Raw genomic sequence first — 20379 nt, 5'->3', positions numbered from 1 at the left:
GATTTCTGTTTTGCGTTTTCCCAGTCTGGCTCAGTTTACCTTTGCAGATTCCGTTCCTCACTCTCACAGAGATTATATAAGTGAGTGTTCTGTTAGCTTTCTTGTTCCTCTCCACTCCCCCATAAAGTAAGCAGTGCTAGTGTATTATCATGCTTGTTATACAGTTGAGTGCAAGGATCAGAACCAGAATTCATACCAGGTCCCCTGATTCCAGGCCCACTGCTGTTGTCGTGACACATTGCTGGATGGCTGGAAATTTGGAAAATTGTTCAATTGTAGCCATATTTTATGTTTTAGCAGTGAACCTGTCATTAAATTCTCAATAATGTGATTCCATTGCATCCTTAGCATTTCTTCAAATATCTGTAGTACTTAGAAAATAGTCTACTACAAAAGTAACTTGTGCTCACTCAGAATATTTGTGTAGACTTTTAAAGCAGTGATTTCTAGCCTTTTCAATGCCCAAAATTTCCGATACCCCCACTTAGTAGTTGTATTGTTAGGAGTTGTTTCCTGAGGAAATAGCTAATGTTAGGAGGCTACTGTGAAGTCATTCATGCATTTCATTAATAACAGTAATATACTTTATTAATAACAGCATTTATTTATGACATAGTAAGTATGAGATCTCTTGAGATCTAAGATTTGTTTAATCAGCACCAAAATCACAATACTTAGTACACGTATACACAGGCCTTCTCTGGGGATTCCAGAGCCCATGAAGAGTTGGAACTATAAATATGTATGGGTTGTTTTTCACATGGGCGTGGGCATAGTAAGGCAGGCAGTCCTGAACTTAGACATAGAAACAGCCACTTTGAAATGACTGTTCTGACTGTGTTACTCCAGGGACTTTTTTCTTGCTGTTGGATCTGCTGCTGCCTAGAATCTCCCCTCCCCCTCGAGCCCCAGTTCCTAATGCTAGACTAGGACAGAGCAGATTCTTTCATGACTGGTGGGGCAGTGGGTTGGACAAGGTACATTCTCATTGGCCTCTACTCCCTGTCCCCCATCAGTACCCGCTGTGGCTAGTGTTATCTTACCACTGTTTTCTCTCCTTTCTTCCATTTTTTATTAGTGAGTTTTCTTTTGATAGCTATATGAGTCTTCAGTTCTTTTTTGTGCCCAAAGAGGCTCTCTGCTTTAAGTAGAAACAACAATCCTCCTTGGAGTCAGCAGGCTTACATTTCTAAGTTCAGGTCCATGTGTGACTCCGGGCCAGACTCCTTCTTTCAGCCTTGATTACCTCAGTACAAAAAAATGGGGATAAAAATATTGGTATTGCTTTACCTCCCAGGGTTGTCGTGAGCAAATCACCTTGCAAAAGTCCTCTGTCTTTGTCAGCTTTTGAAAGATTTGCCGTAATTATCTGTGGGCACCTTTGTCTTCCCTCCATAGTCCAAGTGAAAAGGGAAGGTGAGGGGCCGGAGGATAAAAGCTTTGTTTTCCAAATGTTGCAGCTAGGAAGACTAGGAAACCCCCAAGAGCGAAGGGCATGCTACAGGAACAGGAAGGTAGGGAAGAAGTGTTGAGACTTTATTCTAGTCCGCAGTGGTTACAGGGGGAGAAAGAAATCTTGGTTAGAAACCTTGGGTAGGAGCAGTGACCACTCGAGCTGATTCTTGGGGTCCTCTGAAGAAAAAGACTGGCTCCCAGCAGAATGCTGTCCCGTCAAATTCTATCCTTTGGAGACCCTGACTTCCCATGGCTCTGCACCTCAGACCCTGCTTCTCCCTTCAGAAACTGTGCAGGACATGACTAAGGCTGATGCAGCAGCTATCCCCAAAGCTGTGTCTGTTGAAGTCTTCTTGTTGCTGTTAGAGCATGGGGAATATGCAGGGCTGGAGTTAAGGACATGTTCCCCTGCAGAACCATTGTTTTAAAATGGTGCGATTAGATTCTTATTACTTTAGGTCTATGGCCTGGCCTGGAAACGTCGTACCATGGGAAACACTGTTTGTTTATGCTCTGAGGTGTATGAAACACAACCCATTTTGTAAATTGCAAAATTAATATAATTGTTGACATTTCAATTTAATTAGTTATGTTATTTTGATAGTCTTCTATGCTAAAATATTCAAAATAAAAAAACTTCCTTTTTCCAGTATTTGTAAGCGATGTATTCGGAAGATGGATCACCATTGCCCATGGGTGAACAATTGTGTGGGAGAAAAAAATCAGAGGTTTTTTGTGCTCTTTACCGTGAGTAAAAATTAAATTTTGGTGGTTTATGGTGATTGTCAAACTCTTTCAACTATAAATTTGCTTTTGGCAGGCACGTTTCTCCTCAGATTGAGCCAGTTCCTCCCTAGCTCTCCAGTGAGGCACAAATTGTAGCAGTTGCCTGGCTGCTAGTTATGTGCTGTATGTATTTTCTCTAGGCCTCTGCCATAGTGGTCTCTCTCATCATAGGTCAGAAATGCTTACCCTCTGCTGCTTTCAACAGAAGAATTTTTCCATTTGTGACCTTGGGGTGCTAATAAATGTCACACTAATTTCAAGGATTTAAAATTTTTTAACTTTTTATCACTGTGTTCTTAGCGTATTGATTTTACTAGACAGTTGAAGCTGAATAGAAAGAAAGCTATCGTTCTGTTCCCACCAGATCACAGCCTTATGATTCTCTCCTCCTTTTTCTCTTCTCCAGATGTATATAGCCCTGTCTTCAGCTCATGCTCTGATCCTGTGTGGATTTCAGTTTTTTTCCTGTGTCCGAGGGCAGTGGACTGGTAAGCACATACTTGGATGTATAAAAATTGTTTGTAGAAATGCAAAAAATAGCATTACCATACTGTTGCATGTGCAAAGAAACAGAATATTACCCTCAGTGGCAAATACTTTAAAGAAAAAAATACATTTAGGTTTTGGGAGAACATCTTTTGTTGTCCCTTTGAATGCTTTTCTAGGATGAGATTGTCTTTACAATATGACACCAAGACTTTCTATCTCTAGTACCACAGTGAAGCCATATAATTAGCTTTCCCTTACAATCATATACATATTTGGATCTTTGCAGAGGTATATAATTTACTTGATAGAAATTTCTACCAAAAATTTCTCCCTTCTTTCTCATTTGATTTGTTTAAAAAAAGTTTTTATACTCTTTACAATGTGGACATGAAGGCCTGTTCTACTTTAGTAAAATTTATATTTCTCACCCTCTTTCTCCTGCCTTCTTTAGCCACGCACATTTTAGTTAAGCATGTGAGTGTGTGAGAGCATGTGTACAGTGTGGGTGTGAGTAGTGAGAGCATAAGCCTAATCTTGTTAAAGTGATTGGAGGCTTGTGTCCCCTTAAGCCCAGTAACCTTGGGTTTGTCACAGCCACACACTGTACTTCTCACTGTTCTTAGGCAGTTCTCTTGTATATCCAGTGAGTGTTTACAAAGGGCCTGGTCAGTACAAATTTATGATCATTACTGGGGAAAAAAAACCCTCAAAAGCATTTATCTAGTAATGTATATATATTTAGTGTGAGTCCCCATTCGCTGAAGTTGAGTGTTGTCATTAGATGCCAAAAGTGATATAATTACTGCTTTAGAAGGACTGACTTGGTTCAGGGACATATTTTAGATTTTGTGTTAGCTCTGAGTGATATCATAGGATGGCCTTGCAAATGAGTGCAAAACATTACCAGCCCACACTGATTTTTTTTAACCAAATCACCTTCACTTATTAATGGGAAAGATAGCAAAATAAATAAGACAGTTGTTTCCTTTACATTTCTTCCCATTGTCAACATTTTTGTTTCTTTTTAAGAGCAATAGCCTTAGGAAATTAGTTTTCCTTCTTTGGGATAAGACTTGACACCAGACCAGTTTTAGAAAGATGGCTGTGTTGTCTTTGTCTAAAAATTTCAAGAGAAAGACACAGTTTAGTTTTCCTTAAAGACTTCCCTAAGCATTTACTGTAGAGAAGGGAGAAATTTTATGACACAGTAGGTACGTGACATACAGTCATATCTGTTAGAAGAGAGTGCTAACAACCAAAAAATCATTTATATTTGGCTTGACTTTGATATCCTGGAAATCTGTAACACTTTTAAAAAGTCACATAATAGCTCAACAAAGAAAGAACTGAAAAATAGTCCAGTTTTCCTATCCTGTCCCCCTCCTTCCTCAGCTCTGGTGGAGATTCATGGTATTAACCTCTCAGACAGTGCTCCCTTCCCTGTGTCAGCTCACTGTGTGTCTGGTTTAGCTCTTCCCTGGGTGAGTTAAGGGGTTAGGGTTGGTAATTCTGATTTTGTTTAAAAGGCCTTTCCTGGTGGATGAATCAGGGTGGGGAGAGGAGAGACACCTCCAAGTTACTGAACTGAAATGCTGTCCAAGGATGCACTGGTCTCCTCCGCTCTCTCAAACCTTTCCTTCGGGCTTCTGCTGAATTGCAGGCCGCATGCACTTAGTCAACAGAGGAGGTGAGAGCTAACTGTAGGTAGAGGTGAAAAATGCAGCCTGGGCCACCAGGAAACAATACTTCTAGGCTGGAACTATGAGAAAGTTCTGCATGTTCAGACAGTTCTTAATATGAGAAGCAACAGAAAATATTGGACTTTTATTTTGCCAGTTTTCTCATTTAGAGCCCAGGTGTGGAAGAAAATTAATGTCCAGTCCTTCACGTAAGCTGGATGAGATTGAGAAGTAAAAAGATTAATTTGTACAGTACACAAAATTAAGTATGTATCATATATGTATGTATGTAGTATGGAAAATCATTCTTTGTTTTAAAGGACTAGATCTATAGGGAAAAATAACTATTTTAATGAACTTGAATAGTTTTAGAATGTGACCTAACATGTGCATATTCATTTAGAGTGAGTTCTAAACCACTTATTTTCTTGGTAGCCCAATGAGGGCTACCTTGAATTAATTACCAGTTGAATTAACAATTGCCTGATTGTGCTATGCCATTTTCTCCTATTTTTTGAGGCTAAAAGTTATGTTGTCATTCATAAGTGGTGATGTGCTCAACTACAAATGGCTTTGCCTATTTATAAAGAGGCATATTTGTATCATGCAAAAAGAAAGACACTTATCATGTCATAGTTTGGGAATGAGACAGGCCAGCTTTGTTCAAATACAAATATTGTTCAGTAGTCAGTAGCTTCACTGTGGAGAGATGAAAGTTGCTTACTTTTTGTACTTTATTGGAGGGTAAATTACTTTGATTTTTAAATTTCCTGCACAGTCTAAAACATAAACTAAAAAAATCCCAGCTTTTTTTTTTTTAACAATTCACAAAAACCAAGCAGTTTCCCATCTAATCAGACAGTGAAACCACTGACTAGGAAACAGAATTGTCAGGCCTCCTTTGTACTGGTGTAGGGCTGACCTATCTAGGCCCCAAAGACACCCAAACAGAAAACCTTGTTTCTCTGAGTGGCCCTGGTGCCTCTGTTTGCAGTTGGGTTTGCCTTTGCTGCCAGATGGATACAGTCCTTCCTGTACTATCAGGAGCATAGGATTTCTGTAAGTGAACAGTGACGCAATGTGGGGATATGTTCTTTATTCTAATGAATGATTCTCTTGACCTCTTTCACAGAATGCAGTGATTTTTCTCCACCTGTAACTGTAATTCTGCTGATCTTCTTGTGCCTTGAGGGTCTTCTGTTTCTCACTTTCACCGCAGTCATGTTTGGCACTCAGATCCACTCAATATGCAACGACGAAACGGTAGGGTCGGAGTTTTGCTGTTCTCTGAGATGGAGGTTTTTGGGGTCCTCGGACCATTGGATCACAGACTAGAGCAGGAAGGGTCTTCTGAGAGGAGTTAGTTCAGCCCACTCATTTTGTAAATGAGAAAGCTGAGGCCCTGGGTACTTAAATGACTGCTCAATGTTAGATGGAAAACAAATATCAGAGGGAGGATTTGAACCCTTGTTACCAGACCCCAGAGCTAGTGTGCTTTCTTAAGTTGGTATTTTTTGAAAACGAATTCTGCCCTTAAGACATACCAAACAAAATGAGTATTTCCTCATTCAAAGTAGAGCAGAAAAAAGATTCTGTGTGAACCTGTAAAGCTCTGTTGCTTACCTATATGTTACTTCTCCTGTTAAGTATATAATAAATTCAGTGTGTAACTTTCAAAGCTATCCTGCTTGACTTGGTTTACTTCATTTCTCTTCTATATATTTTAAAAAATGTTTCCATAACTATTTTTTCTCTTTTTGAGGGACAAATCTGTCACAAGTCCCCATCCTTCCATCTTTTCTTCTCTCTTCTTCCTTCTTTCACTCCTTCCTGCCCCACCCCCTCCCCCCATGGGAAGAAAAAAAAAGAAAGTTGCCATATTGGCTAAGTCCAAGAATTTCTATCTCATTCTCTACCTCAAGTCCTTTATTACATTTGTGTTAGGAGGTGGGTAGCAAAGTCTCTGGCTGGTCATTGGATTCATCAGAGTTCTTACGTATTTCATTTTTGGTTTTTTTTTTAAACATTGTTTTTGTCTCAAGTTGTTCTTTGGATTCTGCTCGCTTCACTCTGTATCCATTCATGCACGTCTGCTCTTAAGTCTCAGTAAAGCCAGCCCTTTTGTAATTTGTGGTGGTGCAGCATTATTCCATTACATTCATGTACTGTAATTGTTCAGCCATTCCCCAGTTGTTCTCTAAGTCATGGTCTTGATTCTTCCGGTGATGCTCTACCCAGACCATCCCTAACCTGGGAGTTTTTCCTTTCTTTGGCTGTGTTACTTATAAGTTTCCCTGGCCCATTCCTCTCTCTTACTACATCTTATCCTTACAATTTTCAACTTAACTGTTCATAAGTCCTTTCAGAATATTTCTGTGGAGCAACATGGGAGGAAGCTGTGGGGATGGAAAGTCCAAGGGACCAAGATATAAAATATTGTCCTGTTTCCCCTCTATTTGCTGCCAACTTTTGCCAGGTTGGAGAGGTTGTAGCAATTTCTGAATGTGGCAGCAGCCTCCATAATTCAGATTTTCCTACAAAGTCAGAATCTATATCCAGTTTCTTTTCAAGTACAGCTTTTTCTAGTCTGGCCTTTTCAGCTTTGAGTTACTTATTTTCTCTCCTCAACTTTTTATTGTCAGCCACAAGAAACTTTATATGGTGCTTCTGTTCAGCAGTCAGAGTTGCCTACTTTTCTATTATTTTATTTTTCTTTGGTGCTTTTCTTCTAATACATGATTCAATTAGCTCTCTCCTTTTTTGGAGGAGAAAAAGTGGTGTGTGGGGGTGTCTGTCAAAGTTACAGGTGTTTCTCTGTGCCAGGATCATACTTCCAAGGGACAGGTATGCTTTGGCCATCTTCTGTATACAGTTCACACAGTGTTAGCAGAGGAGGAATTCTGCTGGAGTCTGCTGGACTTTTGGTGTTTCTTTCCACTTTGCCCTTTTCCTTCTTTCCTGGATAAGCAGTAGCTTCTAGGGGACCTTGCCATCTATGGGGAACCGCTCTTCAGGTTGGACTCTGTTCCCAGATCTCCTCTGTGACAGTGGCAAACACTTTCAGCAGATATATATCTTCTCATTTACGCTTTGTCTGCTGTTGATACTGAGGGTGGTCCAACCAAGGTTATTTCTGTTGTCCTATTTTTTTAAAGAATCAAGAATAGTTTTTCATAGTTGCATGGGAAATACTTTGTTGGATGAGAGCCTTTATGTAGAATTTTGCTCTGCTGAGTCAAGTACTTTTTTAATAATCAACTGACAATAATCACAGAATGAACTGGTATTCCCCACATTTTTCAATCAGTTGTGTGTTGATAAAGATGTGGCTACTGTGGAATATCACTTGCAAAGACTTTCTGTTCCTTACTAATATTCTTATAAATGTGCCTTCTAACGTGTGTGTAGATTATTTTCCTAAACATAAACTTAGTATGACCTACAGTACTTAAAAAAATATAAATAATGCTATACAGAAAAAAAACATTGAATTATAGATAAGGTTGCCTTGTGATGAGTCCTTTTTCAAAGAAATGTTGTTTATGGACAGAGCATGCTCTTGTGACATGTTTGTATTCCTGGAAAGTGAGTCCTTGTACAACAGGGCTTCAAGTAAATTTTGTGTGTCCTCACGTTCCAGAACATGTTTAATATTGTTGGTGGGAACCATCAAATGAGTAGGTAAAGTCAATGAGAATTGAAGCCTAGGTTTCTTTAAATAGCCCACCGTTAGCAGAGCAGGGATGCTACCTTTACTACAAAGCTCTTTCTGTCTCTCAGAAGGTGGCTTTTTGGAGACAGGGTACTGTTGAGCATGTTACAGTGAAGTTACTCAGAAAGAAAGCCCAGTCCCAAAAGGTGTTTTTGTTTTATCGTTCCATTAAACTTTCTTTTAAGTAAAAGGACCTGATTGTATGCTGTTTGTAGTACTGACTCGGGAGAGCTGAACTGATTATCTTTCCCCCTAAACCTCTCATTCCAAACTTCCCTATTTCTCTTGAAGGCCATGCAGTCCTTCCATTGTCTCAGATGCATAATATTGGCAGTATACTCAACTCTTCACTCTTCCTGTCCCCACCCATCCATTCTATTGTCAGATCTTACCCTTTGAACCATCACATCATTTCTTATGCCTGCCACCTTCTCTTCATTCTCACAGCTACCACCTTATATGGGGTTCCCACCACCCCTCCCCTAGGTTATTGTGATAACATCCTACGTGGTCTCCCCGCCTCACATCTCTTACCACTCTAGTCTGTTCTATAGAATGCTGCCAAAATCATTTCCTTAAGTGTAGATATGACCATGTAATTCCCCTACTTGGTCAACTTCACTGGCTTCCCAGTGCCTGTACAATAAAATATAAACCCTGTTTAGCTTTAAAACCCTAAACAACCTGGCTCCAACCTATTTTGAAAGGAATTCACTTGATATTACTTCTCTTCTCCTGCTCTCCTGCTCTACAATTCAGCCAAACTGGCCTTCTCTCTGTTCCTCACTAATGACACCTATCTCTCATCTTTGTGCCTTTCTACTGGCCTGGAATGCACTCCCCCCTATCTTCAGCCTCATTCTCCTCCTTTTGTGTAAGATGTAGCTCAGACACCATTTTCTATATAAAGTATTTTCTGATAGCCCCAACTGTTCCTGCTTTCTTTCCCATAGTACTTAGTAGCACTTTGTGTGTACTACTATTAACTTAATATTTATGCTATATATATATGTGCATATATACATATACAAACACTTTAATATATATATATGCACACATAAAGCATATATATATGTATACACACACACATTTATATATGTCTCCTTTAAGCATCCGATATTGAATCAAAAACATAATTTAATTTGATTTATTTTAGTAATTGTAAAAAGTGAGTTCATTTAATTAACTGGTCTCTGAATTTCTATTCAGTGTTAACTCTCTGTTGTCAAGCAGTAATGTTATCTTTATTTCTTCACAGGAGATTGAAAGACTAAAAAGTGAGAAGCCAACGTGGGAACGGAGGCTCCGATGGGAAGGGATGAAGTCTGTTTTTGGGGGCCAGCCTTCAATTCTGTGGATGAATCCTTTTGCAGGATTTCGAATCAGGAGATTCCTACTGAAGTCAAAGAGAGGAGGTCCAGAATTTTCTGTGTGAGGCCCACTTTCCCACACTGGAACTTGCAGATGCACTCTAGGATATTTATTTGGGGTTTGAAAGCCTGTTGACATGTAATCTGTGACCAATGGGGACTGAACCAACACAAACCAGTTGCTTGTAGCAAGCAGAATTTTATACATTTATAGTCACGGAGATCACAAATTTTCCAAAATGTTAACTGGATGCTGTAATGACTTTTCAGCTGTACCACTAATGAAAGGCATGTGGCCACACTACAGAAGCCAAATGTCATTATTCTACTGTGAGATTATGATTTTTGTTAAATCTTTTTCATTTGATCAAATGTTGTTTGGGGTATTACATATGCTATTTTATTAAAAATCCTGTGTACTGAGCTGCATTTGTCAATCATGGAAAAAAAAATCCCCCGTGGACAAGAATTCTCAAGCCAGTAGCATCAGGGAGTTTCTGTTTACCATATAATTCCATTCCGTTATTGCTTTTCCTGTATCTATAGGGACCCTTTCTTAGAGATACATTTGTCTTTCATTTTTATTATCTCTTATAATTAAGTTGCAAAAGATCTGTGTGCACTGAGCAGCATAGGTAAATGTCAGGTACACTCATTAATTATTTCCCCCATTTATCATTGCTTACTTCCTTTTTCCCTCACCTGCCCAACCCCAGGACAAAGTGTTTTCTTGATCCTAGCAGCAAGTTTAATGTATGTAAGTTTTTCCTTTTTTAAAAAATTAGAATTTTTATTTTTAATGGCAAGCTATTTTTAAAAACCTATGTTCAGGGAAGAGGAAAAAGCTGCTATGATATCCTCCTTTGGGACTAACTATGAATGTATTGCCAATTGGACAGTCTACAGATCCAAAGAACAATCAGTTGTCTCCCCTCCCCCTTCCCTTTTTAAGATCTTGTGTGGGTTTAATTATTTTAAAATTTTGAGAGCGTAAAGGAGCTGGAACTGTTTTTTCAGCCAACTTAGCATTATCTGGGTGAATGTCACTCTTGGTAAAGAAGAGTCAAGCCTCATGTTAGAAAAACTTAATCTCTGTGCATCTCAATGCTGCATTGTTAGTCTGCTCAGGGAGATTATATATCCCTGCAGTGAAGGCCAGCCAGTGTGCATTTCACCACAACTTTAATGAAACAATTCCTAGGGCATCAGCTCTTCTCTTTGTGACTTTGGTGCAGAAGAGCGCAAAGCACACGTTTGTAACTCCTAGAAAGAAACAAACAAAACTGAACTACCAGAATGCCTAGAGCTAGATGGGGGACTGTCATTAATACTGTTCTTTCCTCACACTACAATTGATGAGAACCAGGTGTGTAATGGAGAATTCTGCCTGAGCAGTGAACAGCTCCTTTGAGAGGAGTGGGATGGGATGGGATGGGTGGGGAGGGGGGAATATTGCCTTAAACTCACCTGGCTTGTGTATATTTTGTCAGAAGCATCTAGAAGCAATTTATAACATGCTAAGAGGTCTTCCTTGTTTAAATTGATCTCCCACACTAAACATTTTGGTATTTTCCTTCTGGACACAATGCCTTTCTGTTTATCTGTGAAGATCTTCAAAGAACATGTGTATTCTAACCTTATACTAGTATAGATGGAATTCATCAAGAGATCAGCCCAGCACATAAAAGCCAAATGAACAAAGCAATTCATTGGTGTGAGATCACCACAAAAACGTGTATAAGTTTTAGGAAATTGATCAAGAGCAGCCAGAAAAGCAGAAACTTAGATTTGTGGCCTGATTGACAACAGAGGCAAGTTCCAAAAGAATCTTTTTTTTTTGCACATCTGTTGGGAGCATATATTAGGCTTCATCGTGAGCCTTTTGAAATGATATAGTCTGTTGGTTGAAGATTATTAAGAGTTTGAATCCTGTGAGACTTAGCAAGTGTGTGTGTGAAATCAGGTCTACTTGGCTTTTTCAACCCCTTTCATTGTAATTTTTATATAAAATAAAGCCATTCATTGACATTTCTCAAAGTTGGTAATTAAATGATATCGGGTCTCGTTGGATTTAGTCTCTTTCTTTCCTTGGCTCATTGAATGTCTTTTTTGAAGGGAGTCTGTGACATTTACTAACTCAATTTTCAAGCCCTGTGGAATAATTCTAATATCCAAGCTGAATTTGCCAGAGTATTTATTGACTGTTGAAGAGTTCCAGTTTCTTATAAATTCAACTCTCTAGAATGTGTTTGTGATCCCAGGACTTATCTGAAGGTGGAGCTACGCCCAGACCTGTTTAAAATAAGTCAGCAGAATATAACTGACAAAAGTCATAGCTAACCAGAGGGAGAATTACTCTTCTGTCTGTTTTCTCCTTCAGCACAAAGCTCCAAGACCATTTAACTTGGGGGCAAATAGCCCTGTGCGCCAAGGCCTGAATTCTAGCATGATGTCATAATGCTTACCAGTCACTGAGTACAGGCTTAAATTATTCTATTTGTAAGGTTGTGCATGTTATATTTTAGACGGATTTCTGTTCAAAATGGTGAAAACAAACACTATTTTCTTTTAGTTGCTCTGAGGAGATGGCTTAAATTAGCTGAAGAAGAACCCCTTGAGGTTATTCCACCTCATTACCAACGAGGTATTTTACATTAATATTAGCAACTTCTTGGCTTGTCCCTCATAGTCCATATGCCAGGTAATTGTAGAATTGGTGTAAATACAGCATCGCTATGTGCAGGAAAATATCCCTGGGATGTATTTTTTGAAAAACAGGGTAGTGGAAATGATGCGTGTTTCGTGACGGTTGGTTGGTGACTATATAGATACCTGTGCATTTTTACTCTTTCCCCTTGTTAGAGCCAAATGAAATTTATGCTCAGAGGATTCTTTAGGAGAGGGTTCTCATGAATGCGCTTCAAAGCGTGGAGCCTTAGAGATAGGCATGGATCCACTTAAATGCTTACTGGGTAAACATTTATTGATACCTTCCGTGTGCCCAGCCTTTTGTTGGACACTGTGGATGCAAAAACAGAAGATGTAGAGTCTGCCTGCCAAGAGAAAAGGTACGTGCACAGTTAGTCTGCAAGGGAGAGGGAGGTTAAGCAAAGAACACTAAAAAGTTCTTAAGAGCATTTTAATGGGGAGGGGAGGAAAGAATGGATGTGGTTGAGGGAGGCTTCATAGAGGTGGCGGCGCATGTTATGGTGTCATTAGGAAAGGGAGGAACCTCAAGTTCTGGGGTGGGGGCAGTTTATTCCTAGCATGATGAGGTAGTTTGAGCATAGGCAAAGAGAATGAAGAAAGGATAAGATCAAGGAATATGAAGGTTATATGGAAGTGGAGTTATATGAAATCAGACTGGTTTCCAGTGGTGAGGTGATTTCCCCTAGAGGAAAAGTCAGTGGTAATTGAGAGGCAGTTTAATATAGCAAAGGGTGTTGACTTAATTCAACTGGTAAGAGACATTAGATTCCAATGCCTTCCTTATCCCTCTCCACCCTTGTGAGTCAGTCACTTGGCCCTTCTGGTCCTTCTTGTCTCATCTCTAAAGTGGGCACAGTGCTTACCTTGCCTGAAGAAAAGGAGCTAACCAGATTCCAGCTCTAAGAATATTAAATCTGGGCAGATTTCACTTGAGAGGTTGATCTTTTCTGTCTTGAAGGACATGGTACTATGCAATATGTATGTAAATACTTCATAAATATTTGTCACTGAGCAAATGAAAACCAGCAGGCTGGCATGCAGAAGGACATCTAACAGTAGTGGTGGATTGGCATTGCAGCAGAGAATGAGGAGAATGTCATTAGCTTCCTCCTCACCAGTGAAGACCAAGTTTCTTCCTAGCTAGAAATAAAGTGTTGTCTCCTGTGGTGTTGGTTACATAGGAACTTAGAGTCTATGTTATAACAAAAAAAGTTTCATTCAGTATAATGATTGCTTTAGTCAAATAGGGTCAAATACTAATTAGGTAGTTGGCCTAGTCAAATAATATTTCATTTTGTGGCTATTTCTAGAAGTTTTAGGCTGCCGTGTAAATAGGCCTAGTGGGGGCTTTCTGACCCAGTATTATTGAAGTCCCTGCACACTGAAAGGCATCTTCTGAATTCAACTTTTAATGGCCTACAACACATTGGCTGTATTTTTTGGATGATGATAGATGTCTTACCCAAGGGTGAGAAGTTGGTGTGATGTTAAATTTACACACGCTTTTTATAAACCTATTTAACAGGAGAAAAGTGAGACTGTTGGTTTTATTGACTTAAAAGTCATACCCTAACTAGGGCAAACAGTGACTTAACTTGTCCCCCATTACAGCCTTCTATGATGAATAAATAGATAATTATCATTCTATTGGACCATCCCAAAGTTTTTAGGCTGGGCCCACTTAACATTTTCCTGAAACCTTAAGGTCACTGAGTGGGGAAAAGGAGGACAGAATACAGGAGATCTGATGTGAATTACCTCGGGGTTTGTGAAATGTGATGGGTCCCACCAGAAGGTAGGATTATAAGGTGAATGCCCCTGCCAGCTGCCCTCTTCCTTGGGAGTCCTGACAGACTTGAGAGTAGGAGACATAATAGTGGTGATAACCTTGGAGAGGTTGACCCAGTAAAGCTTTGAGATTTATAGACAGAGCCCTGTCCTTCAACTGGGGACCTCAGCTTCTATGCCAAGTGATGGGGAGGAGGGGGAGTATGGAGGTGGGCTATGTCAGAATCAGAGGTTGTCCTGAGCAAAGGCTAATGCAGATGAGCATTGTGGGAGAAACCTGCCCAGGCATTTGTTGTGTCTGTAAAAAGCAGGAGTCAGCAGTGGGAAGAGGGCTGGATTTGGATTCTGAATTGAGGTTCAGATTCTGGCTTAAACACTTGCTGTCTTTAGCCTTTGGCAATTCAGTTTCCTCTGTCCCCTCCAGCTCTAAATCTATGATTCTATGAGTTTCTTTAACCTGCCTGTGTAAAAGCAAGAGACAGGAAAAGATAGTATTTGGAAGGCTACTTCAAAATAGGCCAACATTTTTTTTTTTACTTACAACAAATTGAGCTCAAGGTTCAGCTCGTACGACAGGACCCTGACAAAATTCCAGTAAGATTTTAGGCTGCATTCTTTTCTTGTATCTGTCTTCCTCCAAAGCTCTCTGATGTCTTACTTCGGTGTAGAGGTGACTTTGGGTTCCCTGAGTATATGCCGGTGGGGCCTCAGTATTGCTGGTCCTATCAAACTGGAGAGGCTTTCAGTGAGCCAGGCACCAGGAAGTTGTACCGGGGCCAGCCTAGCTAAGTGCACAAGATCCATGACCAGATAATAAACAGTTTTTGACACAGCAACTCATGAAAAACTATGAAGGTACTGATCTTAGTAGAGAAAGTTCCCACACTGACAAAACCACAATCCTTTGATATAGTGAAAAAAATAAGTTTCATGGATGATGAAGTGGAGATAAAATATAATTTAGATCAGGTGTTTTTCAGACCTTAAGCTCTATTTAAGTGTGAGTGGCTGTTACTTGCTGAAGGATAGGCATGGAAACAAGAATTTAATGTAGTCTTCCTCCCCACTCCCCTCCCCCCTACAATAGCTTGTAAGCTCCTTGAGGACAAAAACTATTTTTTGCCTTCATATACTCGGTGACTGGCTCATAGGTACTCAATAAATGCTTGTTGATTGAATTGCCTTTAGTAGCAGTGCATTTATAACAGGATTGATTTTTCAACCCTGACTGAAGATGCTGAGACCTATCTGACATAACAGGCATCCCATCTTTGGCTGAAGATATTGGGTAGTTGTGTATTTATACTAGAGTAGGTGACAGCGGTAAGTCTTACTTTCCTAGGACTGGCTGAGATAAAAAGGCTTGCCGTCAGCTGACAGTATCACTAGTTTGCTTGGTGATGCTCTTTTATCCCTCATCCTTCTCCCCAGGTCCCCTAGACAGTTGCTTCCAGTTGTCTTAATAACTAACCACATGTGACAACATTAAAGTCTTGTAGGTCACCAACATCATTAGTTAAGAGAATCACTGGGCAGTGGAATCCAGAAGCAGCTTCCAGGCCACCCTAGCACATAGCAATGAGAACTTGGGTTATGATTCTCTCTAGATCAAATGAGATAATATTTGTACAGTGCTTAGCATGGTGCCTAGTACATACTAGCCACTTAATAAATGCTTATTTCCTTGCTTCTAGTGATAGCAAATGAAACTTTAAATAGCCAGAATCCCCTGAGCAAAATTTCCTTTTCACTAATGGGAGTCAAACACAAACGTTGTATTGTGTAACGGTCTTGTATTTTATTTGGAAAAAGAAACCCAGAAATTGTAAAGACAAGCAAATTCAAAAATGATGCCTACAATAGCCGTGCATGCATAGAGCTCTGCAGCTACCTGCCTCTTTCCAGAAACTCTAGAGAAAGAGTCAGCAGTCAGTAAATATTGTTTTTGAGAGACCCTTAGGGGAAACAAGACTTAGCTTTGGCATCACACTGATAAAGAAGGGATCTGGTAAAAACAACATTCCTGGGGCTTCACTAATGTTCATCTTGTATTGCATCTCATCATTTTGATTTGAATGTTTGATAAGCAGAGCTGTAACTGGCAGAGAGCCACTGGGACCTCCCCGCAATGTGCTAATGCGAGGGAGAGGCCTCTGCCTCCCACTGCCTAGTACATCCCTGCTCCCCACATCCAGTATGCACACACCTTTATCGCTCCTAGGCCATCCTGAGAATCCTGTTGTTGTCACAGACCTCTTCTGGAGTCTGCTCTCTGCTCCCTCCCCAGAGCAACTGGAGAAAATTACCTATATTATCACACTGGTTTTGGAGACCTCTAAGGTGTCTGGGATCAGTGAAAATGGCACTTGCCCTTCTTAGCAGTGTGTCACTCAGGATTTCTGCCCCTTCCCTCAAATATCTAGTCATAGTTGTGATGGACCAATGTAATTCGTGAGAGGCACAAAAAAGATTTGGAACTATTGACACAGATTCCATTTCCTGATCTGCCAAATGAATCTGGAAAAAAAGTCCTCCACCTAAAATCACGTCTCTGCCTTGCAGGATATTGAAGATTCATGAGTTAATGCCTGAAAAAATGACTCCCAAGTTCAAGAGAAAATTGTGATCTGATTATTGCATGATTCTAGTCAAACTCATTTTCTGGTACGATAGTGATCACTGGCCATTTGTTAAGTAATCATTACAGGTACTCTTAAGGCTAACATAGTTGCAAAAATCAGCAGTTAAATTTTGGGTTTCACTGGCTGACATTTAGCATCACAGCTGGTACGTGGTGGTGTCTTTGCCGTACCGGGCTTATTTGAGGTACGTAAGCATATCTTCAGGTTTACTTCATGTTTACTGCCATGACGTTTCAAGGCACCAGGCATTTCTGAATATTGGTGGGATTTCTGTCTTTCTAGTTGGAAGAAGCTAGATTTTTAAGGCCGTGAAAACAAGCCACACATTGGAATAATGTCATTTTCATGCTGGAGGCTAACCTCAGCAAACAGGAAATATCACGGCTTTCTAGATTTTTTAAGCATTAATACTGTACATGGAAAATTGTTTAAGAGGTTCCAGATATGCAGCTTTATGCATGTGGGAACATGAATCAGATATTTTTTCTGTTCCTACAGTGCAATATCTGTGTGTTGTGTGTGTGTGTGCATACACACATATATACACACACATACATATATATGCACACACATATATACACATATATGTATATACAATACATGTGTATTTAAAAAATCTAAATATGCATATTTATAATCAGTTTTTTTAAAAAAGACAGCTATAAAAGGACATCAGTAATGAGACATTTTCACAACTCTTGACTAATGTGAAAATACCTGCATTAATTATATTGCTCATATATAAGGTGTGACTATGAAGTCATGGGACAGATTTTTTTTTAACGGATTAGAATTTACACATCCAAAGGCATAGTGTTATCCTCCGTCAAGGCAGTCACCATGGGAAGCTGTGCTTGTGCTGAAGATTCCATCTTTGCTTAAAATATGTGTGCAAGTCCTCTTTGGGAGTGACCTTCAAGAGCCGGTCTCTTATTTTGATTTGAGTCTTTAGTAAGCAGAGCTGAAACCAGGCTCACTCCTTTTATATATCACCCCTCATTTTTTTACCCAAATGGTTGCATCCACTTTGATCCCCTACTTCAGTCACCTGCTATGGCCCAGAATGACTCAGCTGTTTCTAAAACTCAGGTCCACTGTCATAGGACAGAGATTTGTCATTCCTGGGAATAAAAGAATGATTTTGGTTCTAAAGGTAATATTGAGAGGAAGTGCTTTGAACAGGAAATAGTTCTGTCAATAGCCTCCCATGAATGAATGGGGATGACACGTGTTTGCATGTTCAACTTCTGTCTGTCTGAACCTCAGTCATTGTCACACTTCATTTGTGTCAGGCAACAGGGCCTTTGTGACCTGAAGCTTGATTCAAGTACTCAACCATTGAGAAAAGCTGGTTTAGTAGAAGCAGGTCTGAAGGGGGAATGGAGGAGGGGGTGGGGTGGTGAAAATGCAGAGAGGTTTCATGACTTCATATTAATAGTGGATATTCACCTCACAACTTGTCCCTTTACATACATAATCTCCTTTGATCCTAACCACCACCTGGCAAAGTGGGAACTGCCAATTGTCCCTAGTTTACGGATGAGGCCAGTGAGGCTTATGGCCACACGGCTAGCACTACACCACTCTGTAATGGATATACTGTTGTGTTTTATCAGAACCAAACTAAAATTTCCCAGCAATAACTAATTATTCCTGTTTTAAGGTAGTGATGTGACCTGGTTGAGGAGGGAAATTGTGTGGTCTTTTATAGATGTTGCATTGGAATACTTTGAGAAGATGGGCTAAGGTGTGACTGGCCAGAAGAAGGAAACAGGAAGGGTCTCTGGGAGGTTAGAGCCGGTATGTAAAAATCAGTCCAGGGATTGGCGCAGTATCTTGCACATAGTAGGCACTTAGGGGATGTTTCTGGAATTGAATAAAAGATGGCTGGGCCCTTCTACAAATTGGGAGGTGGATACCTGAGTATACCCCCTCTGCCCAATTTGCAAATGGGCTGTTTTTAAAAAATACACTCAATGTGTATTCTCTGTATGTGTATGGGGTTCATGTTCTGCCTCCAGGTCTAAAAATCCTAAGCCGAGGTCATAAATTGGATCCATGTTGCCTTGTGTTTTGTTAATAGAAGCCAGAGGTTTCAATCCTGCCAGATGGAGTTAGACCATAGTGATTTTTACAGTTCTGTTGGACAGCTGTTGGAGGTATTTACTTTAAAGTGTCTCCAAAGTTTAGCCATCTTATATTTTCAAGAGGGGAAGAGGCCCTGCAGAATCAATCCAGGGACCAACAACAATCCTGGTACTAACTGAGTATCCAACTGGATGTGACCATTGGAATCCCCAGCCCTTGAAATCCAGGCTGGCTGTGGAGCTGAGGCAGTCATGGTGGCTCACATCTGGAAAGGTAAGGAGACTGGCTTGTAGATGACTTCCCAGAGAGCTTAAGTCTCTTTAGTTTCATGGCTTATAAAATCTCTTGCTTAGGTATGACGGTCTGGGGAAGTATTTGAATAGGCATCTCAGATCCTCTGGCAGGGTCTAATTTGTAATCTTCATTCCCAGGGCTTGTAGGAGAAGAGACAGATGTGTCTGGAGATGCTGAGCGGGGAAAAAGATGTTAGTTCAGATTCTTCTCTCCCAGTTACAATTTAAACTTTGAAGACTCAGAGTAGAATGAGCTATTTGACCAGAGCTCACACTTACAACCTATTAGTTAAATTGGCTGACGAGTCTGATGGCCCAAAATACTTATTTATCAAATTTGGCTTCCAGTGATTTTTGACAGTTCTTCCTCTCACCGCTCCTCCTCCCCCCTACCCAAATAAATAAATAAAGTTGACTCTCAAAGAAGGAAGATTTTCTATCAAAGTCAAGAGTCATTAACATTTTTTTGGGTCATGGACCCCTTTGTCAGATGGCAAAACCTGTGGACTGCTTCTGGGAATAAAGTTTTTAAATGAATAAAATAGGATTACAGCACAAAGGAAACCAATTATGTTGAAAAGTATATTTTTTAAAGTTCACAGACCTCAGGTAAACCACCTTTGATGGAAGACATTCAAATATTCCCTGATACCCCCATCATCTGTATCTCAGTCCCACAGGACTTGCTTCTAGCTAGCTGCTAGCTAGTCCTTGCTAATGTGTAGGCTCCCATGAGTATTTGCATTTAATAGATGCCTCCATCTTTAAGTTCCCTGTCCAACCCCAAAGCAACTCTCTAAGGTGGGATTTCAGGCACCATGACAAGTGAGATTTGGGAGCAGAGACCCCTTAAAGCACAGCATAGGGACAGCTGTTCTAGAGACTGCCCTCCACATACTCAAAGCCCAATTCTTCCAATTGCCCTCCTGTTTTTCCTAAGGTTAGCCTAAGAACCCTATTTGTTGTCCTCACCATGACTTTCTGTAAAAGAGCAGCTCTGGCCTGACCCGGGTGTGGCCTGGATCACTGAACTGAGGGTGTTGGGAAGGATGTGGCCAGTGACTGGCTCCAGGTTTAAGCTGGGCATCCCAGAATGATACTGGGGCATCTCCGTGGTGTTCCCTGTAAGCAAGCACAAGGGGAGAGTTTGGGTCAAGCCTGAAGCTAGCTGTATTACATTGTTTGTACTCACTGTTGCAGTGGATGACAGGAGCGAGGGGGGATGTACCTGAAGATAAATGGTGATGTGAAAACAAAAGATAACAATGAAAATATGACCTAAAAGGAAAGGTAGAAAGGAATGTCAAGGGAAAAATGGGAAGAAATAAAAAGCTAACCCTTCCCCCTTCCCTCCAATTTCTATGTATC

General features: G+C 40.2%; 2 protein-coding genes across 2 annotated transcripts in view; one reads left to right on the top strand and one right to left on the bottom strand.

The window, feature by feature from the left end:
• Positions 1-11561, top strand: part of ZDHHC7 (zinc finger DHHC-type palmitoyltransferase 7) — a 47467-nt gene extending 35906 nt beyond the window's left edge. Inside the window, exons 5-8 of the mRNA XM_036751802.1 lie at positions 2106-2202; positions 2648-2729; positions 5542-5672; positions 9380-11561. Of these exons, the coding sequence (XP_036607697.1) occupies positions 2106-2202; positions 2648-2729; positions 5542-5672; positions 9380-9556 (487 nt within the window). The 3' untranslated portion in view covers positions 9557-11561. The remainder of the gene's footprint in view (positions 1-2105; positions 2203-2647; positions 2730-5541; positions 5673-9379) is intronic.
• A 4203-nt stretch (positions 11562-15764) lies between these two features.
• The window catches only part of LOC118842891 (hepatocyte nuclear factor 4-beta-like), a gene marked incomplete at its 5' end in the record, with an annotated part of 55011 nt that continues 50396 nt past the window's right edge, over positions 15765-20379 (bottom strand). Inside the window, 2 exon segments of the mRNA XM_036750196.1 lie at positions 15765-19185; positions 19984-20133. Coding sequence (XP_036606091.1) covers positions 19052-19185; positions 19984-20133 — 284 coding nt within the window.

The sequence above is a fragment of the Trichosurus vulpecula genome, chromosome 3, assembly GCF_011100635.1.
Source record: "Trichosurus vulpecula isolate mTriVul1 chromosome 3, mTriVul1.pri, whole genome shotgun sequence".
Taxonomy (NCBI): Eukaryota; Metazoa; Chordata; class Mammalia; order Diprotodontia; family Phalangeridae; genus Trichosurus; species Trichosurus vulpecula.
Note: the sequence above shows the minus strand (reverse complement) of the source record. Positions and strands in the feature narration are given on the sequence as shown.